Source organism: Drosophila mauritiana, chromosome 3L (genome assembly GCF_004382145.1).
Source record: "Drosophila mauritiana strain mau12 chromosome 3L, ASM438214v1, whole genome shotgun sequence".
Lineage (NCBI taxonomy): Eukaryota > Metazoa > Arthropoda > Insecta > Diptera > Drosophilidae > Drosophila > Drosophila mauritiana.
Window position 1 is genome coordinate 22,157,813 of NC_046669.1, and position 26,175 is coordinate 22,183,987.

The 26,175-nt window shown below is 39.7% G+C and overlaps 2 protein-coding genes across 7 annotated transcripts in view; both read left to right on the forward strand.

The window, feature by feature from the left end:
* LOC117139078 (calcium-transporting ATPase type 2C member 1) overlaps positions 1-16,690 on the forward strand; it is a 32,064-nt gene extending 15,374 nt beyond the window's left edge. The window contains exons 1-5 of one of the 6 annotated variants that reach the window (XM_033301192.1): positions 3,523-3,708; positions 4,705-5,112; positions 6,873-8,586; positions 13,360-13,675; positions 13,728-14,427. In XM_033301192.1, coding sequence (XP_033157083.1) covers positions 5,089-5,112; positions 6,873-8,586; positions 13,360-13,675; positions 13,728-14,427 — 2,754 coding nt within the window. In that variant the 5' untranslated portion in view covers positions 3,523-3,708; positions 4,705-5,088. Of the gene's footprint in view, positions 1-3,522; positions 3,709-3,730; positions 5,113-5,265; positions 5,323-6,872; positions 8,587-13,359; positions 13,676-13,727; positions 14,692-15,223 lie in introns of those variants that run through there. The other 5 variants (XM_033301189.1, XM_033301194.1, XM_033301193.1 and 2 more) reach the window with 5 other exon arrangements.
* A 3,310-nt stretch (positions 16,691-20,000) lies between these two features.
* On the forward strand, positions 20,001-20,919 carry LOC117141701. The gene has a single exon (XM_033305312.1). The coding sequence runs from the start codon at positions 20,055-20,057 to the stop codon at positions 20,670-20,672; it is 618 nt and encodes a 205-aa protein (XP_033161203.1). The 5' UTR covers positions 20,001-20,054; the 3' UTR covers positions 20,673-20,919.
* Positions 20,920-26,175: the final 5,256 nt, after the last annotated feature.

Here is a 26,175-nt window from a genome sequence, read left to right on the forward strand (position 1 = left end):
CGCGTGTTGCAAATATTTGTGTCATTCAAGATTTATTCTTTCCCATAACGTATAAACGTATCCCCATCTGCATTAGCTGCAACGCTCTGCTGAAATACATGCAAATTCCCAGATAAGATCCAGTTCAATCTATTTCTGCTGCCACTGTGTGTCGCAATGGATTGAACCTTAAGTGGTCGCATCACATTCTGGTGCACTTTCTGCCCACTGTAATGTAACCCAATGACGAGAAGTTATAACAAATGAATGGGGCTTCTTAAGCTCACTGTGCAACCTAAAAGGTGCAGATGCAGGAGAAGAACAGCCCTCATCCTTTGGAGTCCCAACTTTTTGCCTTCCCTGCCAACCGCCTTCCTTCCTTCGCTTTTAATAGGATTTCTGTTTCGGGGCCAAAAGTGACAGCCTGCATATTTTTAAGGGTTCCATTAAGGAGCTTCCATGCTCGCTACGAAAAAGGCATCCGCAAGGGTGCTGCGATGTTGGCAGCGTCGCTACCTAGATTGGATTGCAAATCAAATTCGCCGCATTTGTTTGTCTTGGCTCGACTCGGCTCGGTTCGGCTCGCGGGACTGAGACTGAGATTGATTCGACTGAGCCAAGTTAAAGCTTGCCGGCTTCAGCCGCTTGCCGCTTGCCGCTGGGCTGCACTTAATGATGCATAAAATGTTGGGACGCCGCCGCAGGACCTTCGACCTAAACAATGTTCCCGGTCGAAGCCATTAGGCTAAGCCGCTTACAAGCCATAAACCATGTGGCCGAGACGGCAGTAGTAGGCCACTCCACACTGGGGTCGTGCGGTCGGTTCACTGTATGCATTAGAGCGGCCCTCAACTTGCTCCAACTTTTAATGGCTTGTGCCGGAGTCACTTGTGATAAATTCGCGAGTGAAATCGATTCGATGCGTTACTTCAAGTCATTAAACGAAACTCAACCTCTCATCGTGCGTTCGATAGAGTTTCCATATCTTTGCTGCCATCAACATTTATGGCACTTCGCACTTGCATTTGCACTGGCATCTTTAACGAGACTATTTGCTCATCATTAGCGCCCGAGGTGGCGCCTCCCATCCGAATATTCAATGGCGAATCAAATTTCAGTACTCGAACTTTCGATCATCTCCGCATAGAAACTCCCTTCTTGCCGCCACTTAGCTTGACATTTCTGGGCACTCCGCATTTTTCCGTGCGCATCCGCATCCGGCGAGCTCGTTAGAATCCTCGTCCTCTGCGGCAGTTCGTTTTTCCATGAGGCATTTGCTATGCAAACTAACCAGTGACCCAAGCCCTCCAGCACGGAGGGCAAGAATAATGGTCGCACTTGCTACCCATTTTTTACGTCGAGGGAGTCCTGCTCCCGACCGTTAAGTAACGCACAGCTTGCGTTACGTGGCGTGGCAACGCCCTCATCTGCCCCACTGCTTCTCATCGTCGTCTGGCCAGCTGAGCTATTGCATTGGGATGATGAATGCGTCTCGTCTAGTGGTCAGTTTTTGAGTCAATCTGTAAAACTTATAACTGGAAGTATTGTGTATCTGCGTAGCCATGTCTGGGAATGGAACGGCCCATTTGATATCTGACAACAATTTATTGAGGTATAATTGCCTTCAAAGTTCGGTGAGCGAGAGAAATAACTTTACGTCATGCCTGAAACCGCAGAGTTGTAATATACTTAAATATAAACAAGAACATATAATATTGATTTTTTGGCTACATTTGGGACTCAACATCGCATACTAAAAGTTGTTAAACTTAAAATTTAAAATGGTTTAATGGTTCTAATAGTATTTAAAAATAAAAATTTCAAAAGTAACGAAATTTTCCATTTCTACTATCAACGTTTCTAATATAATCAAGTTAGTAAAATATTTTGAGTAAATAGATTGAGTTGATCAGCACTTGATCCCAAAAAATACATATGTATGTAGTTTGGGGCGCTTGATTATAAGTATCTATAAATGAGGAACGTTCTCAAAACAGAGTCGCCAAGAAATAAAATCCTTAATGACCCTTTAAATACACGTTTCATGTATTTTTATCAAGCCCCACAACTGCCCTTCGCCTTGAATCTCAATGCAGTGCGACGCTATTAGCTGTACTGGGAAAAGTCCGCAAAATTCGAGAGCCGCGAAAGAGGGTATCGATTAGAATGGTATTGTATGGTATTTAACCGTCAATCGCTGGTAATTGGTTCTAGGTAGTTGGTGCAATCATCGAGTGAGCTTCAAACTTCTCGAACAGCTATGACCTTTCCCCTGGTGAGCTGATGTCCTTCCAGGCAGGCAACGTAAATTAATAGCGACTGGCAACTGGCCCAGAAACCGCAGTAATACTCTAGAGGTTTCTCGTTGACGTCTTTGTGGTCGGCTGTCATCGCGCCATCATTAGTCAACGTTGCTTTCGCCCTTAGCGGCGAAAAAGGTTAATGTTATCTGAAAAACTCGCTGCTTCTGCTGCAGCGAGCAAAAGAGCTATATCAAAATATTCGAACTAGCAGAATACTCATTTTTGACATATATGTATATTTATTAAAAAAAACGAATCTCCCTCAACCTTTCACACAAACTCTTATAATTACAAAAACATGCTCGTATAAGTTTGAAAAAATGACTTGGCATTCCAGGCATTATCCCAACTTTTTAACGATATGTAGGCAGTAAACGTCTTATGTTTATATTTCCAAAAAAGAGTGCGTCAACCAACACTAATTTAAATATTGAAAATGGCTTGCGTAATCTGAATCATTGCTGGAATCACCTAATCGTCCTCGCTTATAACTGCTTATGCAATGACGAGTTAGTCAAGCGGAGCCGAGGCCTCTGGAAATGCGACGCGATTGTTCGTTGTACATTATACATTGCACATTGTAAGGGTGCTAATGGGCGAGCGATCAGGAAATTTCACATGCTGCCGCGTAGACATTTGCATATGAAAATTGTCGGGGTGGCGACGACACAATGAGCAGACTTTCCCAAAAAAAGCGATCGCTGCAGATAGCGCAACCATGTAATTGAGTAATTAGCAGTGGCGAAACAATTGTAAGCGAAACCGCCAATAAGTGCAGGTCATCCGAGTGAGATCATCCGCTCATCCCACTAACATCATATTTGATGTACATACTTATATTATTAATTTGATCAATTATCTTGTAATAAGTGCGGAACGCATGGAGGAAAATACTTATTTCCGTCTCGTTATCTGCGTTAAGTTTTCATTCAAATAATATGATTTTAAAATAATAAAGCAGAGCAGTTCTGTAAAATAACATTCAAAAATAGAAACATTAAGAGATGTGATAATCATGTTGGAATATTTCTCAGTTGGTAGACTGAGTGTTTTCGTTCAAATAGCAGACTCCAATCTGAACTTGACCCACACACGGCATAGGAATCCAGCAATAACAATAACAGGGAATATATTCTAATTGGAGATCAGCTGCACCGAGGCTGCTCTCGCGACTTTGGGCTTGCGCCGCAACAGCACACACAGTGCTGTTAGTGGCGCCCCCCCGCTCTCGCATTCGCACGCTCTCTCAGTCTGTACACGTCGCTCGATCGCATTCGTCATTTTTGCTGCGTTGCGCGTGTCTGCCGACAAATAAACGGGAAGCATATAAGTGAAATAAGGCGATACCCTTTTTTGTGAATCAAAACAGTCTGTGCTCCATGTGACACATTTAATTAAACCTCCCCGCCCCCCTGCAAGCTGTCGCGTGAGTCGAAAGAAGCGGTGCTGCATGCGCCCACTGTTAGTAGTGTTGCGTCCCTCTCCCGCACTCTCGGGAACTGTTTGTGCCGCTGTTGTTGTTGTAACGTGATTGTCGCCTGTTTTTCCCATTCTGCTGCCGTCTCTCACCTGTCCACATCTCCGTTGTTGTCATTGTTGCCGTTGTCGCTCCCACCCACTCAATTCCACCGCACCCCGATCCACCCATCTCCCGGTTCGCAATTCAATCAATTCATTTTGCTAACAACCTGCCCCGATAACTGCTTGTTTAGTCGTGTTCCGAACTTCCGACGCAGCAATCAGAAAGTACTCCGTGCGATCCCAGATCTCGGTCCCGTGTTCCGGAGAAAGTGTCTAGCGCAATAGAATTTCTGTGGTGCAATAGCATCTCTTCTTGGCCGGTGGCAGTCAGTCACATACATACGTATGCAGCGCATAGTCTGGGCCACGTTATCGATTTTCTAACGGCCTGAAGAAACTAGCCCGCAATTCTTCAGAATTCTTCGTCAGACGGCGTCGGACATTCCAAGAGTCTGTCCGGCGGTTCTGCTGAAAGAATTCTCCCGTCTTCTTTCAATGCCACTTACAGTGAAAACTGGTTAAGACGTAGCTTAGCAAGAACAGCGCTTTTAGTGGTCGGTGTTTCAGAAATCTTAGTGCACGAATTGTATATTTGAATCTCAAAAAAGAAAATGGATTGGAATTAGTTGACACATGTGCATATTAGTTATTTGTTTATTTTTTACGTTTTTTATTTTTTACTCTTTACGAGTATCCACTGTGTAATTATTATTCGCCCGGAGCTGAGTTGGCTCTATAGCAAAACTTCCATACATATGGATGCGTATGTGTTTGTATGCTCAGCCTTTTGACGTCTTTTAGAGTTATTTCCAAAAATCAAATAAAGCGAAGAGGCCCACCGAGTGCTGTCAATGACCCACGTCGCCTGACTGCGATTTTCGATTTAATATTTCCTTATCAGATTCGCCGAACGAACGCTTTTTAGCCGCTCGAGTGTACTACAAACTGGCAGCGATTGCTGACAATGAGAACTGCCACTAGGTGTCGCGGAACTGGGCGATCTCCACGGCTGTAATCCCGGAATCCCGGAACCACTCGATTCACAAAGCTCCACCGCCGATCTAAGCGCACGTATCATGTGCGGAGAGGTATTTGTGGCAGGCAAACTTTAGTATTCATGCTGCCACCTCGTTCGTGACCGAGCAGGTAGAACACGCTCCCAACTGGCCCAGAATCGATTGGCGTGCATCCCGAATGCGGAGTGGCGAGAGGGTCGGAAGGTATCTACTCCCGCGCTAATAATAAGAATTCGTCCCATCGCCGCCGCTTTCTCTGTTCCACCAAAATGATAGTCATCAATGCCTCTGACGTAAGTGGCCCCCACTAACTTGTATATGTACCTATTGCCATTTGTGTGCACATATGTTTGGGTTGGAGGTGGCGGTTTGTTATAGGTAAATGTTCATCGGTCCTTGTGCGGATGTCTGCTAGTACTTATGAATTCGAGATCCTCTTCTTCCAGAAGCCGTGAAAGATGCTTAGAGCTAGGCGCACTATAAGTATTTTCATTGAGGAGCAGGTACAGAGGCTTTCAAGTATTATAAGTCTCCCATATAAAAGTGTAAAGGCTGCTGCAGCTTGAAGTGCGGAATTCAAACAGTGGTAGTTGAAGTTCTGTTTAAAACTTTGCATTGCTAATCTAAGCCGATTTGTTTAAGTTTATAGCCCGAGCCCTGGGTGCAAATTAGCTAAGTGTGGCTTTTGTAATGTTTAGATCCCCATCCACCACGTGAGATCTATCCGGTTTCCTGGGCAGGTACAGCTAGTACTAAGCGATTAACTGGCTTAGATATACGGGTAACGTGGGAGCTACTAACTATTGACTTTTGACGGTATTCAACCATTTCCCATTGGATTTTTGGGCACCAAATGTTTGATCGCGAAAGCTCCTCATCTAATATGCCAATCACGTTTCGCAACTATTTTTCATAGTGTTTGTTTTTGAACCAGTGCTTTTAAGTTCCACTTCACAAAGCCCTACGCATTTACCTTTCAAAAAGCATGAACTGTTAGCGAGTTGCGGTATTCCGTATTCGAATACACATTTAAAATAAAAAACTGAAGGGCCCCTAAGCCGTTGAGCTAAATGTTATATAGTTTCGGAAAACGTTTATATAGCTTTGCAGCAATTATATACTACTACAATTATATACTACAATTATATACTACTTATATACTTATATACTTATATACTAAAGAAACGGTTGCATGCAGGAGAAGATTCTGACCAAAAAGAATTTCTGTTTTATAATCTGTTATCATTTTTCCGGCTGGTCTGTGCTGTATCTAAATGCAAAGCTTTAATTAATGAGAGGCTAGTTTGCGTAGATGGACATGACTATATGGGCTATGCTGTTGATACTGATCCTGCATATGCATATTTTAGATGGTCGCAGTTGTCTCCTTTACTGCGTTGCAAAGTTCAAAGTAGCAAGAAATTGCAGGGGAAATTAGACGATTAAGGGGGTCCAAAACTCGGCATTACATTTCATTTAAAATTTAATTTAATGCAGTAAACAAGGGAGATCGCTATGGTCGATGGCCTCGACTGTCAGATGCCAGTTACTGAGCTTATTAATTCAAAAACAATAAATATGCCTTCATATAAGTACGTTTGAAATTAACAAGACAAGTGATAGAATTCAAAAAATAAAAACTTGCGCTGCGTCTAAATCTGTATGCTTAATCAATTTAAAAATAATTTCGTCACAGAACTTGATATCAAATTTTAGTATGTTGAAGGTGCGATTGTCTTTAGTTTTTTCCTCGTTGGGCGGTTCTTTTTTATGGACGTTTGATGGATGGTTTAATAATGTTCCCAAATTGATATTAAATAGGATTTTTAAAAAATTCTCATATCAAACTAACTTACACGTCTAGTTGTGGAAAAACAGCATGTTGTTGGCTACTATAATTTAATGACAAAACTAAATAGAAATCGGAATAATTCGCTGCCAAGAATTGGTGGTCGAAAGTGGGGCCTTGCACGTTGGGAGTTTCTTTCAAATTAAGCAATTACATTTTAAATATTTTTTAAAAGTATTTAACAATCCTATTTTCTCCCCGCAGACGGGTCTAACCCTCACACCTGAAATGCTGTTATCCACCTCGGAATCATCGACCCACAGTGCCTCCGAGGTCGCCGGACGACTGCAGGTCGACGTGCGTACCGGCCTCAAATGGACGGAGGCCAAGTATCGTGCCAAGATCATCGGGCATAACGAGCTGCTGCTCGTGGCGGAGGATCCCACATGGAAAAAGTACATTGAGCAGTTTAGGAACCCGCTAATTCTGCTGCTTCTTGGTTCTGCTCTGGTGTCCGTAATCATGAAGCAGTTTGACGACGCCGTGAGCATAACCATTGCCATCCTAATCGTGGTCACGGTGGCCTTCATTCAGGAGTACCGCTCCGAGAAGAGTCTGGAGGAGCTTAAGAAGCTGGTGCCCCCTGAATGCCACTGCCTGCGGGAAGGTCGACTGGACACCTTCCTGGCACGCGAACTGGTTCCCGGGGACATAGTGCACCTCAACGTGGGCGACCGGGTGCCGGCCGACGTGCGTCTTTTTGAAGCTGTGGACCTATCTATCGACGAGAGCAGTTTCACCGGCGAAACAGAGCCGGCGCGCAAGATTACCGATGTTTTGCTGAACAATACGAACGTAAAGGACCACAGCAACATGAAGAACATTGCCTTCATGGGCACTCTGGTGCGTTGTGGCAACGGCAAGGGCATAGTTGTCAGCACTGGGGAGCGCAGTGAGTTCGGTGAGGTCTTCAAAATGATGCAGGCAGAGGAGGCTCCGAAGACGCCACTGCAGAAGTCGATGGACATTCTAGGCGCTCAGTTGAGCTTCTACTCCTTCCTGATTATCGGTGTCATCATGCTGCTGGGCTGGCTACAAGGTAAGCCGCTCTCGGAAATGTTCAATATCAGCGTTTCACTGGCCGTTGCGGCCATCCCCGAGGGCCTTCCTATCGTGGTAACTGTGACTCTGGCGCTTGGCGTAATGCGGATGGCTAAACGAAATTCCATCGTTAAAAAGCTGCCTACTGTTGAGACCTTGGGCTGCGTAAACGTTATCTGCTCTGACAAGACGGGAACTTTGACCAAGAACGAGATGACGGCCACGATCATCATCACTTCCGACGGCTACATGGCGGACGTGACCGGTGCCGGTTACAATGACCAGGGTGAAATCCACATACGGCATTGCAACAACGTGGAGATGGCTAAGACCAATATTACAAACCTTCTTGAAATCGGGGCGGTCTGCAATAACGCTTACATACAAAATGGCACCCTGCTAGGACAACCCACCGAGGGAGCCCTTGTGGCGGTTGCCATGAAGAACGGAATGTACGCCACAGCTGAGAACTACGTTCGCATCCAGGAGTATCCCTTCAGCTCGGAGCAGAAGATGATGGCTGTGAAGTGCATCCACAAGTACAACAACAACAAGGAAGAGATTTTCTTCGCCAAGGGGGCTCTAGAGACCCTGTTGCCGCAGTGCACCAAGTATCAGTTCGGTACCCAGACGGTACCACTTACCAAGCAGAACGAGGCCGAGTTCCTAGCCGAGGCGTACGAGATCGGGCGCAAGGGCCTGCGCGTGTTGGCCCTGGCAAAGGGCCGGTCCATGCAAGATCTGATCTACTGCGGCCTAGTCGGCATCACTGACCCACCGAGGCCCCTTGTTCGAGAGTCCATTGAAATGTTGATGCAGAGCGGAGTGCGTGTCAAAATGGTGACTGGAGATGCCCAGGAAACGGCCTTGGCCATTGGTAAGTAACTCAGATCTTTCGTTAGGCAAGTTTTTTATAATTTGTGCTCTCATTTAGTCGCATTTAATCAATTTGTATACGGGATAAAATATATCAGTTCAAGTCAAATTCTTGTTGATATCTATTGTCTTGAGCTAGACGAAACTTTGTTCTGCTAAGTAACATGTCCTGGGCTCTCAACAATCCCCTAACTAACCAATTTTTGTGTTTTATGAGAATTCGCTCTTAACCGAGGACACGGGAGCGTGTAAGGACCTCTGCTCAGGGGAGTGTGGTCTACTTCTGTGTAAACAGAATTAATTGAACATGAGCCGGTGGCTAGACACGCCAGCCTTTTATCTGAAGAAGTTTTTTTTGTGATATTTTATTTAAAACATTTAAGTGTGAGTAAATTTAAGCATTCATCTCGTAAGGTATTGGGTAATTTTCAAAATATTTTTTCTGCCCGAAAAGCTGACAAATGCAAAGCTAGTTCACAATATTGGAAAAGCTAGCGCGCACAAAACACAAAAGAAACCGTCAAAATGGAAAAGCTAAGAAAGAAAACCAACCCTAGGTAGCTGTTCCTTGGCAAAGGAGGCGTTCCATATCAAATATCCTGCAAAACGGGAAATAATAGGAGAGAGCATCGACGTCGTCGTCAGCAGTCAGAAATAATTAACTGTGGGCCTCATCTCCGCATTCCCCTAAACTTATCACAAACCCAGCATCGTCTGCATCCTAGCCATCATATGCGCATCTGCGGCGGGCAGGACTCTGTCCCTGTCTCTGACATTTTTTTTCAAATATCTGAAGATTGAAGCTTGAATATTGAACCACTTCCATTGCTTTGCCATTTTCTTTTCCTGTCTGATTCTGTCCCCTGTCATCGTGCAAGCTGTGTTGTTTAGTAACTAAAGGGAACATTTTTTGTTACGTTTTACATTCAATTGGTACTTATAGATATATCTCAGAAACGGTTTTAGGGTCTGACTTTACCGATAACTAATGAATATAGTAATTTAAAAAGGAGTGTGGTTTTTAAGAAATCCTTGCAGGTCGAATATTAGCCAAACCATTGTCCAATTAGAGCCTTCAGATACCAATAATCGTGTATAAAAATATTAGGGTTTTTATTTTAAAATCAAACAAAGCGAAAGCATGTTTGATCCTTGGGACTTTAAATAGGTACAGTGTATATGTACATAGTACTCTACAAATACATCGATATTTATTTTTCCAACATCACTTGTATCCTATTCTACATCCGTCTGCAGCCCATTGTTGTTCTGTTCGTGTATGCACTTGTGTTAGGCCAGACAATTGTGTCTAATTTCATCGACTAATCCTTGAAATACTGTATGGGTTGTGATTGGACTAATGATTACATCAGGAGGCTGCGTTTTATTTAATGCTTTTGCCTGTTTTGAGCAGTAGGCCTTTGCTCACTAATTAACCCTTACTCGTAGAGTGAAAGGGTATAATAGATTGGTTAAAAAGTATGTTGTATGTAGGTAAAAGGAAGCGTTTCCGACCATATAAACTATATATGTTCTTGATCGGAATTAATAGCCGAGTCGAACTGGACAAGTCCACGTCCGTCCAAATGAACGTCGGTATCTCAGGAATAAAAGCTAGAAGGTTGAGATTAAGCATACAGATTTTAGAGACAAAGATGTTTGTTAAGTTTGTTTGTTAACCCATGCTGTCACGCCCACTCTAACGCCCTAAACCGCCGAAATCTATCTATCTATCTATCTATCCAATATCTATCGATATCCCAGAAAAATTGTGGAATTTCGCGTTCGCATTCACACTAGCTGAGTAACGGGTATCTTATAGTCCGGGAACTCAAATGCAAAATGTTCCCTTGTTATACATTGAACGTGTTTTCATAAATGCAGGCCATTCATTCCATTCATTCATTTTGAATTTTATTTTCCTTTAAAACAAGGTAAAACCTTTTTTGAAATCGTGCATATGCTCGCATTAATCAGTCTAAATTTCCATAGCATTGCAAACTTCCTCCCAATTAGCGAAGTGCGTTTGCAAATGCAGTACGGACTTGGCCAAATAATCCTGCATGTTGATTGCGTGTTTTTTCTTGCAGTATTTATAATGGCCATTTTCATGGGAACACAGTCTGCAAGCAGCCGAATGAAGTAGTCACGTACAAGAACTCGCTGAACAATTTGGAGTGATTTGGAGAATTTGCTCCTCCAGCTTCCAGTTGGAAGTAAAAATGCAAACGACTCTGGCAAAGAAAACTTCTTACTGTTTCGTGACCCATACGATGGCTTAAACTACCAAATATGGGCTAGTGTATTTACTCGGCAGTGCATGCTTGTTTTATTAAAATATTGGGCACAAATTCGCTTTGATTTTGGCCGCCAACTCCACTCCGAACCCCTTTTCACTCCGATGCCATGCGAAGTTTTCTTGTGGATGGCAGTTCAAGTGGTGAACAAAAAGCTTGTTGCACAATTTTAGGCGCTTGACATTTTCATAAACTTTGCAGCAACTTTTGCATCCGGTTGCACCCACGATTCTGCCAAATCCGCCTTTGGCTTGCGGTTATGCTGCGCTTTGTGTCTCAACATTTTTACATCACATGCAATGCCCAAAACATTTTCTGATTAGCGGGTTAAAAACAAAGTATTTGTTATAATAGCTCAATGTAGAATAAAAATGTTGTCTATATAGGAAAGGCAAACAACCGACATTTCACCTAATCTAATAATTGCTATTCATTTTGCTTTCTCTTTCTATCTGTAGTTAGTCTTTTTTGCTCTTCAACCTCACTTTCAACTTAAAATACCTATGTAAAAGTAGACTCCAGAAAAGAACCCGAATCGGGGCTCTAGGAGCTATCACAAGGCTTACTATATCCGATTAATAATCTCATTTAACATGATATCCATTGTGATGCAGTAACTATCTATAGCCTATCCAAGTTGGTTTCAATGTCGGCGGATATTGTTCAGTCAAGGTGCAAGTATAGAGTCACGCGCTATAATTATGCATTGTTTTATTATTTATTGGTATTAGTCTGAGTTGTACTACTTTCCGAGTTTGAAGGCACTGCTTATAAATGCTTCCGAGTGGTATAGTCACTCGGAAGTAAATTAAATAAATTAAATATTGAATAGGAATCACAGTTTGGCTTGACGTATTCATCAGGTAAACATGGAAAGGTACATTGATGATCATACAGATAAAGCATGGAATTTGAATTGATTCTTTTTATAATGCATTGTTATTTTTTGTCCGTATTTTTTATTCTGTTGTCATTGATCGCGAGTAATACACCAATCGAAATGTTGCCCAGAAACTAATGGAATTGCATACCAAGGCATTGAAATGATTGTATGTTTCAGAAGACAAAGTGGTGAAAATATACATGTAAAAAAATTTAAAACCGATGCTGAAGCTATTGAAAATGTTATATATTTATATAAGGTGGGTGATTATGATAAGGAGGTGATTTATTATGATTTTAAATCCACACGATCGTATTTGTTTAAAATGTATCTACGTATCAAAGTGTGTGAATGTAAGACAAAACCTTGTTTGATCTATAGCTCCTATAAACTGGCTAAATTTTCGATGCTTGATGCAGACTTAAATGGCTGAGAGACTAGTATAAAGAATAACAAACGCGTGGTTATACTCATTTTACCAGTCCAATGAAACACAACTTGGATGAGATAAGGACGCACTTTGGGGGCACCAAGGCGGCCGCGGACTGCATGCTACCGACTTCTTTACGGCTCGGGCATTAGGGCAAAAGGATATAAAGAGAGCAGGAGACAAACTCCTTGCTACTGCAAGTTTAAAACAGTCCTGCGGAGAATTGAAAACGAGGAAAATGGTGAGGAGACGGCTACCTCCTGGCCACCTCCGGACGGCGGCTGGCTGCTTTTAATTGTTGGGAGACGGCGAATGGGATTCAAGTCGCTGAATGCGTTTTAATTACGCATCCCTTTGCTCATTTTACCGCGCATCTTTGCGTTGGGCACACCCTGTTGCTTTTGTTGCAGATTGTTATTATTTACTTCAGTGCACTCTGGCTAAAATTTTGCGCAAACACGACCAGCACTGGGATGGGAAAGGCAAGGAGCTCGGTTCTGGGCAGGACAAATACGCCGGCGCCATAATGAAAAATGGCGGTGCGACTTTTCGCAGAAGTTCTGCTGATGCTATTGTTGTTCCTGTCTCCTACAGCTGCCACCCATTGAGCGCACTTCATAAATGCGCTTGAGTGCAAAAGGAATGGAGGCGGGAAATGGTATTGGCATAAAGGGTGTGGGGAAGTAGGTCGTTCCTTCTTAAGTTTTCCAACTTTATTGCTTGGGTTTCAATTGAATTTTCGAGGAGCAAACAACCCGCTGCCTGCACACCCAACAAATTAACAATTGTTTTGAACTCCCTGGGGATTAAGATCCAAGTCGACGGCTTCAAGCTGCGCCGACACACACGCGACTCCTGCCTGGCCAATGGGGCAGGAGGGGCACCACTTTGCAGCGCTTCAGCCTGTTGCTCGACAAATTGCTTGGAAAATGCAATGAAAGAGATTTAACTTGACTGCCGTGGCACAACAGGGCCTGCCTTTAGTGACAGGTAGGAAGGGGTGCTAGGCATTGGAAGTGGGTTCAAGGACAAAGGGAAGTGGTTCGTAATTTGTGAGTCATGTTCGCTACCTCTACAGTCTGCCCTAACACAGTTTTGTTTTGTTAATGCAGGGAACTCTGTATTAGCCTGCGTGTTTAACAAGGTTTCTTTTTAACTCCCCAGCGAATCTCATCGGTATCGATACAATCCACCACCAGACGCTTTCCGGTCAGGAAATGGATCAAATGAACGAGCACCAACTGGACAAGGTAGCCAACAATGTGAGCGTCTTCTACCGCGTATCGCCACGTCACAAACTGGAGATAGTCAAGTCCTTGCAGCGCAGTGGCAACATAGTCGGCATGACTGGCGACGGGGTGAACGACGGAGTAGCTCTGAAGAAGGCTGACATCGGCATTGCCATGGGTAAGAACGGGACGGATGTGTGTAAGGAGGCGGCTGATATGATCCTGGTCAATGATGATTTCCACACCATAATGTAAGCGGATTACTTAATCAGTTGAGTTGTGCCTAACTTTCTTTTCATGCAGCGCCGCCATCGAGGAGGGCAAGGGCATATTCTACAACATTCGCAACTTCGTGCGCTTTCAGCTTAGCACATCAATAGCTGCCCTGGCCCTGATTGCCCTGGCCACTCTGATGGACATTGCTAACCCGCTGAATGCCATGCAGATTTTGTGGATCAACATCATAATGGACGGTCCGCCCGCACAGTCTCTGGGTGTGGAGCCCGTCGACCACGATGTGCTCAAACAGAAACCACGGAACGTGAAACAGCCGATGATCACAAAGTCTGTGGTGGTGAACGTTCTGCTTAGTGCCAGCATAATTGTACTGGGCACGCTGTGGGTGTTCCAGCGCGAAATGGCCGACGGGACGCTGGGAAAGACCAAGCGGGACACGACGATGACCTTTACTTGTTTCGTGTTTTTCGACATGTTTAACGCCCTGTCTTGCCGCTCGCAGACAAAGAGTGTCTTTACCATCGGACTCACTACCAATCGGATGTTCTTGCTGGCCGTCGCTTTTTCGATCATTGGCCAAATGCTCGTTGTCTACTTTCCGCCGCTGCAAATGGTTTTCCAGACGGAAGCTCTTACGCCGTATGACATATTCTTCCTGGTCTCCCTAACCTCATCTGTGCTGGTTGTTTCAGAGATAAAGAAATGGTTCGAGCGTACCATGGAGCGCAAGATGTACAGCACCCGCTCCGAGCTGGATTTTGTATGACAAAACGCAAGCGCTAGAGAAGATTTGCACCCCAAAGCCGAGTAAATTAAATAACTAACAAAAAATCCATAAAAAAAGTAAAACTATGCCAAAACAAGCGAGGAGCGCGGCGAAGTGCAGTTAGAGAGAAAAGCCGAAAACAAGAGCGACGGAGCAAGGATGTGTGTGTTTACTTTTACATTTGACTTGACCAATTAAGAATGATTTAATTGTTACTGTGGGTTTTCAACCAGATTGCACAGCAGGGATTTTCATAGATTTGAAGTAAGCTTCCAGGTTTGTTCTATGCGCTCTAATTTTTGCATTGTTTTATAAATGGCAAAGAGTTTGGTTTTATCTTAATGTGTTTATTATCTAAGTAGCCTGTGTAGTACTATTATTTTTTGTGATCCATTTATTCAAACATGCTCACGTATATAAACGAAAGCGTTAAGCGCATACAATTTATTTGTTCTGCAATGGGCTGCGAAGCTACTTTTTATTTAACTTTTATTTTCATTTTATCTCTAAGTGCTTCTCTCTAGTTTCTAATGCTCACCGCGCAATTTGAGTCAATACGAAGTGTTTAATAATCTACAATGTCGGCAAAAACAGTTTAATGTGATATTATTTTAAGCACATAAACCTGATCATCCCACTAGTGTGCAGACTGCAAATTTTTAATTTATGTTTATTTGCATCTCAACTTGTGGAACAAATTATTTCAATTTTGAAAAATAAAACTTAAACTGTAAAGAAATTGTAACAATTAATTATGATTTTGATTTTCATAGATCTTACTCGTTCTTCCCCACAGCGAAGCAACCGGATTATAAATCAAGTGACCACTTACTATAATCCGAGTATATTCACCGGGAAAGTGCAGTACCACTAGGTCACAGTCAACATACATAAGAATAAAACGGAAGCGAGTCAAAAAGGCATGAAATGGACAAAGCTAAGCGAGGCGTAGTTAAAGTAAAACATGGTTTTTTTGGTATTATTGATGAATAATTTATTCGGTATTTGAAAGCAAGCATTCAATTTGTATGAAATTGAGGCAAATCAAAACTCTAGCGTGCTATCAAAATAAAACAATTTTTGACGAAGACATCTCCAAAACAACTTTAAATGGAGAGTTCAGATCAACAAAAGATTTTTGTATGTAATCAAAAATGCTATCATTTCCGCATACTTTGTGGGCGTTGATTTGATGCTTTGGTAATTAAGTTCATGATTAATGGGTTTACCAAAACGAAATAATGCACCAAGCAAATGCGAAATTTTACGAAGCAATCAGCACCACGTTTACTCGAATGTAAAGCAGTTTTCGCTCATGTACTTAAATAAAAAATAAATTCATAGGAAAACACGGTTCTGTGTACTGTTCTGTTGTTTGTAGGTTGAATTGAACTCTGATGCAATAGTTTACTAAACGGCAACAGAAATTTACAAGTATAGCTTATCCAGATTGTAATCAAAAGTATACATCTCAATAATAAATTAATACATTTTGAAAAAATAAACAAATTCAGTAGATTACCAACACTTGTCTACCCCTTATAAATTAACGTAAATATCATTGACATAAAATTCATATCATACCAACTCAGAGTTCACTGTTGCACTGGAAGCATATCACAATTTGTCCATGTTTTTATACCCGTTATTTGTAGAGCAGAAGGCAATTCTTTATTCGTAGAAATGTTAACCCTATTAAAGAATATATATTCTTGATCGAGATCACTGTCTGTCCGTCCGTATGTCTGTCCGTATAAACGTAGAAATCTTGGCAGATATAAAAGCTAGAGACTAGGCATGTAATTTTACAACCCACCACAAACGCGACCCATAACTGCAACGGCCACATTTTATAGAAATGATTTTATATTTTAAAGTTATAAGTCTTGTCAATTCCTATTGATATGCCCACATTTTTTTAAATTTTGATATTTTTTGTATCAAGTTCTATCGATAATTAAGAACAACTTTGAAATACTTCCCTGGCACTCCCACTATTTGAGTAACGGGTATCTAATAGTCGAGAAATTCGACTTCAGCGTTCTCTTTTGTTTTTATTTGAATGAGCTTGTATGTCAACATTTTTCACGAATTTAAAACTTGGTTTTAGCAACTTATGTGCACACTGCAGATCGCATTCAAAGGACCAATCGTTAAATAATTCATTTGATCACACACATTAAGATCAGCTTACGCTCAACAAAAACGCACTCATATATCACGGCAAAAAAAAAATGAAAAAACAAAAACAAAAAAAAAAAAACCAGAAAAAATAATTGATGAGAATGCTCGTTCAACAGAGCAAGCAATTGAAGGTTCATAATAATATCAGCGCATAAAAGCATACTAAAAGTACATCAGCAGACAACCAGAGACACACATTCCCACACACGTTCAGTCACATCTCATCCACAATGGTAACAATAATTAGAAAAATAAGCGTATTGATATAGAGTAAAAAGTATGAATGTCTGGAGGAATAAATAAAGTGCACCAAATAAAATAAATATGTTAGTCAAAGCAGGTATACATTATGGAATTTAAACTAAACTCTACTCAATGTTATGTGTAAGGAAAGTCCGAAATTCGACTTATAATGAATGATGGTACTAAACGAATTCTTAACCACTGAAATATTCATTGATCGTCTATTAATATATATGTAAGTTTAAATGTCTAACTGGACCGCCTAATTTAAGAGCTCCGAAAAATGTGTTGTCTAAATTCACCATTTACCAAAATAGTTTAAATAGTTTGGTGCAAAGAAATGTACAATTGATGACAACCGTACGAGTTCTTAAAATCCATTTTTAAAAAACGCTTAACCTATAAAAATTAACTATAACTATCTGTGCTATTAAATTTAAGCTATAAAATATAGACAAATACCAAGAGTAATGCAAACATACATTCAAACATATTTCGAGAATAATAAGAACCCTGAGAAATGGCATAAAGTAAATTGAACCATCATCGTTTGTTTTACCAAAGCTATCCCCTAAAAGTGTATATCATTTTATAAATTTAACAATATTGGGGCAAGATCTTAGGCATAAAATGAATTTTGCAATGGCAACCATATATTTAATATTAATCTGCGGAATATCGTGAAACAAGTATTTACCGAATATAATAAACTTTATGTAGTACAGTCTTGTCTTTAATATTTTTTAAAAATGGTGTTGAGGGCCTTTTCAATAAAAGAAAAACTTGAAGAGCTGCGTTTGAAACCTAAATAAATTTGAAGCTCTTGGTGGCGGGCAATGGCTGGTTTTTCGCTGCAGCTGCAGAAATGTACTTTAAATTCTTGGAAAGGAATTTAGAAATTTAAAATAAAACTTTTTAGTCGGAAGTTTTCAACATACATAAGGCGAAATCTGCAAAGCATTATATTATATATGTTAATTTATACAATTTTGGTTTTGATTTAATCCAAATCGGACAACCAAAATATATAGCTGTCGGAATATTAATTTAAAATATTATTTATGAAATCCTAGTTTAGTTTTTTTTTATCACAATTTGTATACCTTTTATTCGTTAAGTAAAGGTAGAAAAGGTAGAAGGAAGCGTGTTCGACCATATAAAGTATATATATTCTGTATCGAAAGAGATCTGAAAGTTACCCTTCTTGGGGATCAGATCAATTTCCATAGCAGCCGTTATGCCGACAGGCTTATGGTCCACCCGAACCGACTAGCAACTATCCTAGCTGATCCCATCTCCCTCCGAAGACTGAAGAGGGTACACCCCAGCGATCTCCTTACCCGGAGGATAATATAACATATTACATACTAAGTAATTAATAACTAGACTAGATTTTTTCTTTCTCTTGTACTTTATAATTAAGATACCACTTGGTCTCATTTATCTTTATCACACATTAGGTTAAGTTCAGAGGAATTACTGAACGATTCCTTTTGAAACCTTAATAAATAGAATTAGTTATTAAAAAAAATATATATTCTGTACCAAACCTAAAACGCCCACACGTTTGAAAAATGTTATGCATTTTTTTTATATTTTTATAAGTCTTGTTAACTTTTATCGATTTGAAAAAACTTCTTGCCGCGCCCTCTATAACGCCCACAAACGGACCAATACTGCCACGACCAAAATTTCGAAAAAGTGTTGTAATTTTTTCATATTTTTATTAGTCCTGTAAATTTTTATCGATATGCAAAAAAAACTTTTTGACAGGCCCACTAAACTCCCAAAAATCTAGTATTCCTATACTAGAATTGTTAAAACCGCAGCGTTTAGTACTGACGTATTTTCCGATCACCAGTGGAATCGATTCGGTCATGTTCGTCGTATCGGTGGGTGTTTTAGCATCGTTTTAAGTGTTTCGCTATATTTTCAATAAGTAAGTAAGTCACGTTTGCAAGTTACACCTTAAAAGAGGAAATCCGCGAATGTAAGTCTGGAGTAGAAAGGCTTAGGGAAAATTTGGCGAGTACTGTGCGTCGCAATAGCTCGGTGGCTTAATTAGCCATAAGTATTAATTATTGCAGCGCACGAAGTCACCAAAGTGTTTCGGTTTTGCTTTATAAGAATTTCTCTTTACCTTAGAGGTTGTTCTGCCTTGCCTTTTCTTCGCCGGTAGAAGGAAGCGTTTTCGACCCTATAAAAATATATTTATTTTCAATATGGATCTCTATCGGCTGGTAAGTCTGGCCGTGTCCGTATCCGCTCATAGTTCAAGATCTCGTTAACTTTCGAAGCTAAAATGTTAAGATTAAGCTTGCAGATTCTAGAGCCACGCGACCTTAACGCTCGCATCACGTAGGCGGTGGCAAGGAAATGCGGGTAAAAAATAATAACGTTGAAATTACCATAACATTCAGTAAACAAGAAAAAAAGAGAGAACGCTATAGTCGAGTAACTCAACTATCAGATACGCATTACTCAGCTAGTGAAGTCCGGAAGATAAATTTCTACATTTTTCTGGCATGTCGACAGAAATTGGCAAGATGAATAATACAACTAAAAAATCAAAACATTTTTTAAATGTGTGGGCGTGGCTTGAGGGCGTTAGAATGGGCGGGTAGAAATACAGTTAAGTTCAGAAAGGTAGAAAGTTAATGTGGCCAGTGATAAATTCGTATGGGGCACATTACTCCTTGTCAGGTCAGAAGATCATTCCGCGAGGTTAGGGTCAATAGGAATTAGATGGAAGGTGACGCTGTGGATACCAGTTAAATTTCCGTACTGAAAACAAAATTATCGATTCCATACCATGACTGAGAATATTCGATGGAAAATCATTTTTCGATAAAAAAGTATATATGTATTCATAAAAAAGCCGTCCTGCGTAAAGGACAGAGAAGAGAAGAGAAGAGAAGAGATCTGGAAATCAGTCTTCTGTTGCTTATTTTCGGCATATCTTCAGTACTAGTTCTTCATAGTCGAGTAAAGGGTAACTAATAGTCGAAGAGGCTTTTCTTCAGCGTCATTTCTGTTTATTTCTTGGTAGGTACAGATTTGTCCTTGCAAACGGCCAAAGCCAAAATTAGTGGTAAGCTAAGAAGGCCAAGGCTTTTAATGTAGTTTAAATTATTAAATTAGTCGACCTTGTACATTTAGTAGTAACATTGCTAGTTAGATTTTTTTCATATTGGCGAAGGATGAACAAAAGCCAAAAGTCCGTGGCGGACGACATGGCCTCGACGCCTTTCGGCAAGGAGGTGCTGATTGGCAACTGGGCGGAGCGCCGCTACGCAGTCGAGGAGCAGAGCAATGCCATCCTGCCGGGGATCCGGGTGAGTGGTTGCGAGCTCCATAGGTCGCTCTGCCACGACACCTACACTACCGCACCCTTCGATGGTGCCGAGGTAGTGCCCTTGTTCGTGGATCATCGCAAATTGGCTTACCAGAACTTTATAAGGAATAGGCGATCTTCCCTAAACCTGGTGGACGATGAGCTACTCAAGAGGAACTTCACTACCACCCACACCCTGGAGTTCCAGGAGATTCCTCGACTGCGTCTTATACACGCGAGTGGCGAAAAGGACAAAAGCGGTCCTCCGAAGCAACCGGCGGACGTGGACAGACTGCAGGCCTTCGGAAATCTTACGAAGACACACAATTACCTCTTTCGCTTCAAGTGCGAGAAAATGCTGGACGAGATCAGCAACATGCAGACCACCTACTCCGCGTGCTTCAACCGCCCATGGGAAAAGAAGCCAATCTTTGAGTTTGGTCCAGACTACGACGGAGTCGTTAAGTTTGACTTAACGTGCTAGCAGCCGGACCTATATTTTCTCCTAAGATTGTGTAAGAGAATCTACAAATTTCGCAACAAAAAAAATTGCAACCGTGTTCCGAAAGAAACTCGTTCCTCTATATTACAAGATTCAATTTATTTCAAATCATTTTCTTGTATAATAATATGGGTTCGTATTTTAGTAGTTCTATATTTTGGATGCCAGAAATTCTTTGATTTTCTTGTTGCACTCGCCGTAGCATTGGTTTTTCCATTTTCATATTTGGTGAGCTATTGAAAAATTGGTATCTTTTCGAAATTAGTAAGTCAATAGATGTTTACAATACTTTTGCGCTTACCATTTCTTTTGTGTGGTACAGAATATATATTTAAATGTTAATTAATTGTTACAAAAAGTAAAATTTTACGACATTAAACTAGACGACGCAAGATTTTGCATAAGTTTACTTGCTTAAATATTAATTTTTGACGCGGTAATATTTGCTTGCCTTAAAATCTTATTTATTCTTTTGTGAGTTCGATTAATTTTGCACTGCCATGATAGGATTCTTTTTGTATTTTTCTTTTTTTGGCTGACGATTAAGTTTAAAATGATGCTTAAAATCTAAACCAATGGAAGTGGTGTGGGTGTGGGTCTGAGTGTGTGTGTGGTGGAGAGTGTTGGTGTGTGACTTGGTGGTGCTAGTTGCGTGTCCCATGGTGTTCCTTTGTGGTGTGCGTAATCTAAGGGATTACTTATAGTTTGGCTGGGGTGTAATGAATTGTCTGGATATATGTCTGCATAGTGTGTTTTTATTTGCTTATAACAATTATAATTTTGAATTTGACCTTTTTTTGGATTTAGTAGTTTTTATTTTCATGACGGTGAATTTTGTTTATTCACTATTCGCTTTTCTTCTAAACTTTTACTTTTGCTTATCGCTTTTTGGATGTCCTCTTTTCGTTCATTTAATTTTTGCTTATTTTTAAGTCCTAGAGTATTTACTTGTAGTATTACCTAATTTTTATGTAAAAAATGATGCTTATACATTTGGCTTAAATTTAATTTTTGTTTTGGTTGCTCCGAAAAATGGAATTAAACGTGAATTTTCATTAAATAGTTGCCAAGACTTGAGTATACATTGTTTTATGCAATCAATTTTGCAATGACCGAGATTAGTGTTGTTCCGAGAATTTTATTTGGAATATCGCCGAGAAGGTATACATCAATGTATTTCTAATTTGCGCAAGACGTGTATCTTGTATTTTTTATTCAATGCCAGTGGTTAAGTCACCATTTCTTTTTCAGATTTTGATATCTAAAGACATCGCTTTTCGCTCGAAAGCACGTTTTTGTCGCCAAACTTTTCTTCGTAAGGTTTGCAATGATTTCTTTTTATTTTTCTCTCTAGATTGTGTTACGTAGAATATGTTTTCTGAATAGTTTAGAGAAACATTTATTAGTATGCAAATTAATACGTGGTATGTTACGAACCTCATTTTTGATTCAGCCGAAATGAAGATGCTTTTAATATTCGAAATAGTTGCCAGGGGTGTTCTTTCCTACGAAAAATCCTATTCGTTCTTTTCCGGTTATTGTAGTTGTAAGTGTAAAACTAAATCAACAATTGAACTATCAAACTAGGATTGGTTTAGATAAAAAAATTAACACTGAAGATTATACAAAACGCGAACAAAGTGTGTACATCTGTGTGTCATTGATGTCGGTAAGCCAGTTTTATTGTTTTGGTGCAATCTGTTTTCATTATTTTTGTACCAATTAATTCAATTTTTACCAGGAAAGTGAGATTTTTGTTCTTCTAGTTTGTTTCTTGTAATATAAAAACGTTTTACATTCGTTTGTTTTGATTTTCACTGCGTTGGTTTTTATTTATATATGTATAACTTGGTTTTTACATTCAATCGATTCAAAATGATACAAATTCAAATAGTAAATTGCTTAACAACTTTTGCTATTGTTACTTCTGCTTTCGGTTTTGCATTTGCCTCTTTAAAAAATATATGTATATAGGTAGTTAGCTTGCTTCTTATGCTTGTTGTATACTTAAAATCGCCTCTGTCGCTATTTTTGATTCGGTTCAATCTGCTTTGTATCTTTCTATCTATCCATCTCACAATCCCCTCAATCCGCATCTCATCCGCTGCTGCTTGGCTATCAGTTGCTCAATTGGGTTTGCTGCTCCTGTCGGTTGTACATATAAAAGTCGGTCGGTAAGAAAAAAGTGTTACTTATTATTGTACTATGGTTGCTGCTGCGGTATCCGTGGCATTTGTTGTGTATATCTTGTAAATGAAAAGATTTGTTCGGTTTATTGTTATTACTTGTATCAGGCTATTGGCTATTGGCTGGCCCAGGGCAGGTACTCGTCCTGATCCTGGTAGTTTAGTATCACTATTGCTTTGTTTGATTCTATCTTGGTTTGATTCGGCTTGTGGCTTTGATTTTCGATTAAAACGTTTGCAATGAAATTCTCACTTTCTGATAAAAACAAATTAAAGTTTGTTCCGGGTGTGTCGTAAAAACGTAATCGGCTATGGTAGCGCAGTGGTCAGTAGTTCTGCAAGGATATGTTCTTTTCAGCTGATTAAACTCATAGCGGAAATTCGATCGTACCTCTTTTTTACTCAGCTGAACGGCTGGTCGGGCATATCTGCTCTTCGTTTTCTTGGTGCATTAGCTATTTGTTAGCGAAATTAGTGAAATAATTGATTTACTTACGTCGGTACTATTGCATTTGCAGTTGCAGTTTGTGGTTGCTTATGTACAGTTTCAGTTGAGTTACAATTAATAATAAGTGCTTTGCTGCTCGCTTTCGAGGCGGCCATTGATATATGCGTAAATAAAATTTGTTTCTATTGACACTGCTCAGTTATTATTTCTATGGTAGTTATTAAATTGTAGTCCCTGTCAATCGTTCATAGTAATTACAAACGTATATATAAAAGTAATGCCAACATAACAAATTGTGTTCGGTTCGTTCTTCAATCTGATCTGATCCGATCCGATCTGATCCTTCGGGTTATTGAACTTATCGTAAATCACCGCTTGAGATGATTTTGTATCTTTGCTGCGCTCACAGGCAAGCGCACGTTTTAAAATGAGTTTTCATTTGAATACTTTACTTAACACTTAATGGAATATACTTTAATGTCTGTAAGTAAATGTTACTATATGTTCTCCTTTTAGTTTGTTTTTTCGGCGTTTTCGTCGACTTTTACTATTTTTTTGCTGTTTTTCTCAGTTGTAAGCTGTCTGATTGGTTTAGTTTAGTACCTCTGCTTGTGTTTGCTGATATTCTGATTTTCTATTTATTTAAGAGCTGTATTTACTTGTTGGTTTGTCGGTTGCTTGTAAAAATTCTGTAAAATATTTTCGGTACTATTTCTTTCGGCTTGTGGTTCGTTCCTGTTGCAAAAACAACTTCGTATATAATATAAATAAATTATTTGATTTCTGTCTGCAATAAATTACTTGTTCTATGGGCACATGGTGTCTATTGCAAAAAGTGATCGTACTCATGGGCATAGAATGATGCTAATGGGCCCATTGACTAAAAGATTTAAGATGATTTATTATAGTGTGGCTTCGCAGAAATTCAAACTGAACTTCGCTCGAATTGTTAGCTTAGAAGTCTTATCTATGGGATACGTTTGTGTATCTTCTCTTGAAAGGTATAAAAGTAATTTTGTCACCACTTTTAGGACACTCTGAAATACACTGGGCGCAGTACAGTTTCTATGCCTTGATCGATCAGATATTTGCAATAATTTCAATATAGAGTTTTTATCAATAACGCCATGGGCGTAATTAACAACTAACGAGGCTATTGTTGTTTTGTTTTGGATTTCATTTCGTCATTTCAATTCACTTTTGGGGTTCTTTAAGCCAAAAACAAGATGTGTTTGAAGTTCTGTGATCTTGTATTAGTTTTTAACTGGCGTTCAATACAATAAAAGTCTGTAGTTCCTCCTTATACGCAGCTAGCTGCTGTCACAAACTTCAAGGGGTTACGTTAAATATAAGTAGATATATCGTATATATATAGAGAGTATGCCTTAAATAGTTTAAAAAATATAATACACCATACATATAATTTAAGAGTTTAGGGTTTTCCATATGCTATACGCTATTTGCTTCGTTTTTTGAAACTATTTTTGCTTTTATTTTTGCTTTTCCTTTGCTTTGAATTTGTTTTATTTTATTCATTAGTTTGAGTGACATCAATCCATTTCTTTCTTCGGTAATCGCTTCCCTTTCGGATTTTTGGTAATTGAACTAAAAATATTTTTGTAACTCGAATTCAATCCGTAGGCTGGGTGTTTACAATCTTTACAATCTCAAATCAAATCAAACAGATGTTGAATGGGCTTTTTTGTATGTTATTAAGTAATATCATTTCAAATGGTTCTCATTCAGAATCATCGGTATTATCATGACTCAGTTTTTATTTTAATTCTTACCCTTGCTATTTCAATGTGTATTTATCTATTTTTAATAATCTCTTCTGTTAGCTGATCTCTTGAATTATATTTCGTTTGTTGGTTGCTTTTATGCTTGGTGGTTGACTTAAAAACTATTATCACTATTGCAGAAAGCGGCTGTACTCAATTATAATGCATTCGCTTCTGGAAATTTTAGGGCGAAGGGCTGGGTTTTCCTCAGACTACACGGCCCTCTATCCCTAATATTTTCTGTTTCGAGTTTGCTTCTTTGATGTTTGTATGTTGGTTGTGGGCATTTTCTATTAATATTGCTTGTCTCTGGTATTGAGCTATATGTATGTTCTGAGTCGGAAATGTAAGCCGGAAAAGTAATCACTTCTGAAATATTCTCAAATATTATCCTGACGTTTTCATGTATTATTCATCGCTATTATAATTTGTTTCAATTTTAAGAAGAAAGGATTTTTCATATTATTTTCTTCACTTTAGTTTTTCGTTTTGGATTTCCAGGGTGTCACGATTTCGTATCGAAACGCAGTTTCTAGATAATTTCACTTTTGTCATGTCTGATTTTAATTTTTCTCTGTCGATTTTTATGTGCCAAGTTTAGTGTTTTTTTCATGCCTCTGTTACCTTGTGTGATTGTGTTTCTTGGGTTTGCAATATGGTTACACGTTACTTATGTTTACTTATTATGGCTCTTTGAAACTGCAATTAAAATTTCTGCTATAAAAATTACTTGTATTTGTACTCTTGGTTATTTAAATTGGGCTATTGTTTTTTGTTAGGTATGCTTGTAACTTTGATTGGTTTTCCTATTTCTTTATCAGTTATTATCTGCAGCATTTATCTCCTCCGACGGTTTGTCGTGTTTTACATCATTATGGTTCTGTTTCGGTCTGGTCTATCCGGTTAGTCACGTTCTAGCCTCTTTGTCCTTCTAGGCTTGAGTCATCTTAAATGTTTCCCCATCTCAACTGTTACATTCTTATAAGTGTACTTATGTACCTATGTACCTTATGTTCGTCACTTCCGGTGTGATCTTCGGTCTTCACTCTTCGCTAATGCTTCTTAGAAGA